Consider the following 6,983-nt stretch of genomic DNA (forward strand, 5'->3'; position numbering starts at 1 on the left):
GCTTGCATTCGCAATCAAAGTGTTTGAAGCCGATATGCAGGACAACCCGGTCGTGCAGAAAGAAAAAAAAACTTGGTTGAGAGGATGAAATTATTTTGAGTAGAATAGAGAGAGTGAATTTAACCATAGTAATTCTTGAGATAAGTCGCAGCTAATGTATAGAGAAGTGAAGTAAATAGAAAAGTCAAGGTCATTCTAAGGGGCTGCCTCTAAAGCAAGGGCTTTAGCCCTTGAGATTTTTAGGCCTCATATTCGGGTCGCTTTAAATATAATTCTGTAACTCAAATTATTTAAAAAAAATTGCTTCTAACTTGGTTGGTAGTTAAATCGAGGGCTTTAGACTTATAGTTCATGTTGTAAGTTTGATCTTAAAATAGTTATTGTTTTTGTTACTCTTTTGGTTCATAGGAGAATGAGCATAGTAATCCTAAGTTTGGCCTTGGGGTAAATAAAGCTTGATCAAGAATCGAACTCGGATTTTCCCGAACGATTCATCGTAGTGAAAAATCATTAATCACTTGAATCCAATCACTTGGTTAAAAGTAGCTAATGACCATAGTATATCACATGTATGGCTGAGTGGCGGTGTTTTTGATATTTTATTACTACAACCAAGTTCAACGCCCCATCATGTCATATTATGGTGATTATTTTAATTTTGAAATGCAATATAATTATAATTTATCATTATCATATAAAATCAAATATAATAATAAAGCTTGTTTGGCTTTACATTACGTATAGGAAAATTATGGGTTGACAACATTGTTCCACAAATCGAGTGTTTACGTTTTTAGGTGGCAAAAATGTGTAAATTCGAAGGTAAACTCGATTTTTGGTGAAATCGGAAAGTTTGACGAGTTTGACCGAGTTAACACGTGTTAAACTTGTTAAACTCGGAGTAAACTCGTCCGAGTTTACCTTTGAATTTTTTTATTTTTTTATTTTGGTTATTTTTTTGTCTCATTTTCTTTCAAAATCCAATTCTTTTTTCAATCCCAAAGTGCTGAAATGTTGCCTTTACAATTAACATAACTCGTTTTTTCCATGTTTGTTCTGTACAGAAGCTACGCCAATGTGTGACAATGACATACATTAAATTTTAGGTAATGCATTCAGAAGCTTGTTATTATTGATTGATTTGAAATCATTCAAATATATTACTTGCTCAAGTATTTAAATGAGAAAATGGAACAATTGAAGTTAAAGTTACAACTGAAGATGAAACAGAGTTTAAATGTACTGATAAATTTTATTTTTTATTGTTAGAGTTTATTATTTAAATGTGGTTAATTGGTTATGTTTTGTTTAAATATTAGCTTACATATGTTATATATATATAAAATATCTTATACAATTTAATTTTAGGTAAACTCGTACAAATTTACGAGTCGAGTTTACATAACTAAAATGAGTTGAGATAAACTCTCGAGTTGTATTATTTATTTGACAACTTTTTTTCGATACCACTTATATATCACTTCAAATGATATTTTTTATTCATATTTCTCTTCCCTTTTATCAATTTATTTCTCTTTCATCCACCGAACAAATACCAGATAGTGGTATACAATGAAGGGTTATCATATAGGTTGGTCAATGTATCATTACTCTGATTTAAAGAAGTATGAGGCTTATAATAAGAGAGCTTGTGCAAAAGCGGTGCAATAATTATAACAAGCGCATAAAAAAACATATCATTATTCATTACAAGTGTAAATTAAATTTTCAAGAACAAGAATTATAATAGTATTTGATATTTTTTCAACTATGATATATTTGGGAAAAATGATAGAAGAAAAACGCAAAACAACCACAAAGGCACGCAGTATAAGAAAAAGGCACGCAGTTGCAAATTTTCACATTGTTCTGTTTATAAAAAAAGTAACGAAATGGTCAAACAAAAAAAAAAGGTTTCAAAATGATGGATCTGCATGAACTGAATACAAATTGTACCGTTGACAAGTAATAATTTATTAAAAACAAAAAAAGTAATCTAATATTTTGTACAAAGTTTAACGTCAAAATGTGATCAGTCATTAATTAAAAACACAGACCAAAAATCAGGAATCTCAACATCTCTGAATGATTGTTGGATACCTTTCTAAATTTGGACAGTTAAAGATGTCCACTTTTGGTGAAGATCCACATGATATACTCCCTTTGCACACGCTCTTCAGTTGTCGTAAACTGCTCAAGGATAATTTGGTCAACTTAGGAAGTGTAATGATGGATTGGTCATTGTCATCACTGTTGCTCACTGCAAATATCTCTTTCATTGAAGCACAAAGAGTTACGGATATGATCTCCAAATTTTGAAATTGTTGAACTAATTGTGGTGTAAACAACTTCTCTATCAAATGGCAACAAAAAATATTAAAGTCTTTTAGATTAGAGAATATGCCACCAGCTAGCGTCAAAGATAGTCTAACATTAACAACATCTTTACAGACAACTGTTAAACTTTTCAAATATGAAAGTTCCAAAACTTCAAGGTTGTGAATCTTGGTGCAAAAGGAACAAGAACCTGATAAACAAAACAAGCTCTTCAGTCGTTGGCAATAATAAGTTTTAATTTTCCTCAAAGAAGAAAAATCAGTGTTGCATAACAGAGCATCACATAAGCAAACCCAATGACTATTTTTCTCTATACAGAGATATGTAAGGTCTTTAGGAAGTATGTGGGAGGAATGATCACAATTTCCAAATTTCATAGTCTTAGTTTCAGGATCATCAGAATCAAATCTTATCAAACTAACACCATCTTCCCCCCAAACACTTGCAAATGTGAGAATATAGCTTTTGGGCCCAAAACTCATGTCAAGATTTTTTTGCATGTATTGGTTGTGATCTTTGCAGTCAAAGCCGCCTCCTAAACATTCTAACATATTCATCCTTTGAATATCTTCAACTTTAATCAAAGCATTGGTATTTTGGAGATTGAGGTATTGTATTTTAGTCAAATTGGATAAAAAAGACCTTGTATCCATATTTAAACACTTGTTGCTAGATAGATCAAGCCATTTCAAATTGATTAGTTTTTCCAATCCTTGTGGTGCTTCCTCAATGGAAGTTTTTGAAATGACCAATCTTGACAATGCTTGTAGTTCTCCCAATGGTGGAACATGTTTCAATGAATAACAACTTTTGAGCACTAAAGTAATAAGAGACCTCAATTCACTCACAGAGTTTGGCAATGATTCTAGCCTTTTATTATAGGATATATCTAGTATTGATAAACTATTCATATATTTGAAAAAACTCTCAGGAACATGACTAATGGACACTCTATTTATAATCAAGGTGGACAAGTTTGGACAATTAGGTGACATGCCCTCTGGGATTGGTCCTATATCACAACCCCACATATGAACTAACTCTAAATTAGCTGCCCATTCATGTGAAAGAGGTATCTCGGTCACACACTCTTTGAACTTCACTATAGCATCCCTCTTACTCTGTTTCAATATATAACAGGCCATATTTCTCACCATTTGATGTGTGGCTACTATATTATTAGATAAACTAATCAAAGAATGGGATTCAAGCTTATTCAATATGGTATTCCCTTCAACAAATATTTCTTCCAAACACATACTCCCATTTATTTGCCCATTGTCAACTAACTTCATGATCAACTCATCTTTTTCAATTAAAGTATCAGTTGATAATAATGCACAATACAAAAAACAGTTTTGCAGGTTCTTTTCCATCAAATTATCAAAACTACGTTTTAATACTTTGAAGATTTCTTCTTCCACCTCTTGCCCCATTTCCAATTTTCTAAGTTTATTTAGTGCATGTTTCCATTGATGAAAGTCATCAACCCCTTTCATGGTTCTAGCCATCACATTGATTGCAAGCGGTAAACCCTTAAATCTCTCTATAATACATCTCGCAATCTTTTCTATTTCATTTGGAAGTATCTTAGGTGTTCCATCATGTCCGAGTTTTAGCATAAACAACTTCCAATCTTCAGATCCATATCCTTTGTTGCATCTGAGAGGCAACATTTGTATTATAGCTTTTGGGTGGCAATCCATCTGGTGACATACATGTTTCAACCGAGTTGTCAAAATCATTTTAATGCCATTCACTTTTGGATGAATTCCCACCTTATGCAAATCAATATATTTCCAAACATCATCCAAAATAAGAATTGATGTTCTCTTTTTCTCCCATGCCAAGGACAAAATTTCTGCCCTAATTTTTTCATCATCTTCATCAAGTTTCACACCTATTCTTTTTGCAATATCATATTGCAATTTTGAGATGCTATAATTGTGAGAAACGGTGACCCAAAACACATCCTTAAAAGTTGATTTCCTATTTACTTCATTCTCCACTAGAGTTGCAAGTAATGTTTTTCCCACTCCTCCCATTCCATATATGCTAATGACAAAGACTTTATCATCAGCAAGGAGTTTCAACACTTCATGGATATTTTCATTTAATTTCGACCCGACAAATTCAGTCGGCAAAGTGAGAGGCTTATTTTCATCAGCAAGTAATTCTTCCAACGACACATTAAATTCTGGTTTGCGTTTTTTGCCCCGAGACTCCTCACATTCTAAATCAACAACCAATTGGTTTAATTGATTATTCTCACTTTCATAAACATTTCTGTTACCACCGCTAACGTTCACACCTGCTCCATTGTGTTGTCATGTTACATAATAAAAGTTTAATCATTTAAGTGTTTAAATTGTTTACTGGTTTTATATATTAGATAACACCTTTAAAAAAAAGTCAATGTAGCTTTTTTTAACAACAAATTAAAACAAAATCAATATGTAGCTCTGTATTTTTACTTACAAAAGTCAATGTAAAGCTAGGTATTATTAATTTTTTTTTGATAAAAACTTAGGCATTATTATTTAAATGATAAATTTTAAAAATAAATTAATTTTTAATATTAATTTTTTTAAAACTATTAAAATAAATGTTTTTGGGATGAATTCATGAGAGAAAAAAAAAAAAAAAAAACTAATATGCTTTAGTAGATGGATTTGATGTTTACTGGATATATTTGATTGAATTCTTAAAAGAATTTCTAATTTCTAATTGATCATTTTGATCTAGGATCCATTACCATCCAAATCAAATCCATCTATTTTTTCATCCCTAATATATGTGCAACAACTTTAAAAGACATTTATTTTCAAACAGAGGAGTATTAAATTTACAATTCATTGCAATAATTTTTTTTTTCTTTTTTTCAAAAACAATGAATTAGAACCCGCACCTTGAAATAAATTCATGATTTCAGCATTATTTGGATGGTTAACCGAGCTTCTGGTATGAGTGCCAATCACTTGTGGAACACCTTCAGCCACTATCAATGAAAGATAGAAATTCTCCCAGTTTTTAAATTTCAACAAAAACATGTATGTACCAGCATGTTGTGACAAAATATAATGTTTGAAGCGAGTTCATATAAAAGACAGAACTTTGAATCTTTATCTCATTTAATCTCTTAGTTCAACCAAGCGAACTACACATCCTCAATACTAACGAATATTAATTGACATACTTCTTTAATAACTTATTATTGTATGATATGCTAGTTAATTCATGAACTCGATATAAAAAAGTTGTTCACATTTACCTTGATATTGTGTTGAATAAAGTCTATTAATCACAGCTTCTGGTGGATTACTTGAAGTTGATGCCATATTGTTGTGAATTCCTTCATGATAATGGGAGCATCGCCTAATGTTTCCTCCTTTGCCATTCAAACCCAGGTGTGCTTCAATTCTAGAAGCTCCTCCACTATACTCAATACTACAATAATTGCATATCCATGTATTCTTATTTTCTACTTCTGTAACGTGTTTCCGGCAGTCCTCGTTTTTTTTTCTACCCATTATCAATATCTTTCCTAAACACAGATCCAAAGCTAGATTCAAATAATTGTATTTAGCATATAATATGATATATATATCTAAATTATATATGTGCTTTACTAAATTTTAAAGAAAAGGTTACTCTCAAACCTTAACATCCATTTAATTTAATGTCTTTTAAAAAGAATAGTGTGGGTTTTGAGTGAAAATGTTACTCTCAAAGCTTCTTCCTCTATCTCTATTTAATATCCTAGCTTCTTCTATCAGAAAAACGTTTATTCTTTCTATGTTCATCTCCCTCAAAGCTTCGTGATGGCGTTACAACTTACAAGCAGAGAAGTTGACAGAAAAAGGTTTTCTTGATTTATTATTTAGTGTTTGTCACAGTTTTGGTTTAAATTAGATCTATGTTTTTCAAATCAATAAAATAAATCATAGTTAAACTGATCATTCACAGCAGCACTCACAATCCAATAATTTTCAAATCTAACAACAAATAAATAAAAATAATATAATAGAAATCAATAAAATAAATTGTACAACTTAGTAGAGTATAGATCATAATCCAAATTTCATTGAAAAAAGAGAAAAGAATATACCAAAAAAGAAGGTCCTTCGAAAACAGCAGCAACAAACTCTTGTTATGACTTATGAATTATGTCTATATTTCACATTCACAAGTAGATGATAGATATATCAGAAAAAACAGAGAAAAAACCACATGAAGTACGCGTCGTCCATAAATTGTTTAATTTAAAGGAAGTGGAAGCGATGCCACAATTAAACAAGATTATCATTATTTGAGATCAAACTTTGACCCAATTGAACGTTTAATAATACGGATTTTGTACATATTATACTCAACTCTCTTTATTTTATAATTTTATTTTCAATTTTGTACTACATATTTTTAGGTTATATTCTTACCATTTAGTGCGGGTGATAGAGATATAAACAAATTAATTGAATATAGAATATAAAGTTACCTATCTTTTTTCGATGAGTTAGTAGGAGAAAGGACATACTCAAAAGAACTTTCAATCTTATGTCGTCTGACTCACAAAACTAATTAAAAAAGAGAAAAATCTATTGATTCAATATAGAATGCATAATTATATAATGATTTCCCATTAGAAA

General features: G+C 30.7%; 1 protein-coding gene across 1 annotated transcript; it reads right to left on the reverse strand.

Moving 5' to 3' along the window:
• Positions 1-1,954: 1,954 nt before the first annotated feature.
• On the reverse strand, positions 1,955-6,554 carry LOC120576830 (probable disease resistance protein At4g27220). The gene is made up of 4 exons (XM_039827354.1): positions 6,446-6,554; positions 5,609-5,881; positions 5,246-5,335; positions 1,955-4,648 (listed from the first exon to the last, which is right to left on the reverse strand). The coding sequence occupies exons 2-4, from the start codon at positions 5,865-5,867 to the stop codon at positions 2,073-2,075; spliced, it is 2,925 nt and encodes a 974-aa protein (XP_039683288.1). The 5' UTR covers positions 5,868-5,881; positions 6,446-6,554; the 3' UTR covers positions 1,955-2,072.
• Positions 6,555-6,983: the final 429 nt, after the last annotated feature.

Source organism: Medicago truncatula, chromosome 7 (assembly GCF_003473485.1).
Source record: "Medicago truncatula cultivar Jemalong A17 chromosome 7, MtrunA17r5.0-ANR, whole genome shotgun sequence".
NCBI lineage: Eukaryota > Viridiplantae > Streptophyta > Magnoliopsida > Fabales > Fabaceae > Medicago > Medicago truncatula.

Coding starts and splice junctions, on each gene's coding strand:
- LOC120576830 (XM_039827354.1), bottom strand. CDS start 5,867: ATGGGTAGAAAAAAAAACGAGGACTGCCGGAAACACGTTACAGAAGTA. Junction 5,336..5,608: donor TTATTCAACACAATATCAAG/GTAAATGTGAAC, acceptor TTTCATTGATAG/TGGCTGAAGGTGTTCCACAA. Junction 4,649..5,245: donor AATCATGAATTTATTTCAAG/GTGCGGGTTCTA, acceptor ACAATGGAGCAG/GTGTGAACGTTAGCGGTGGT.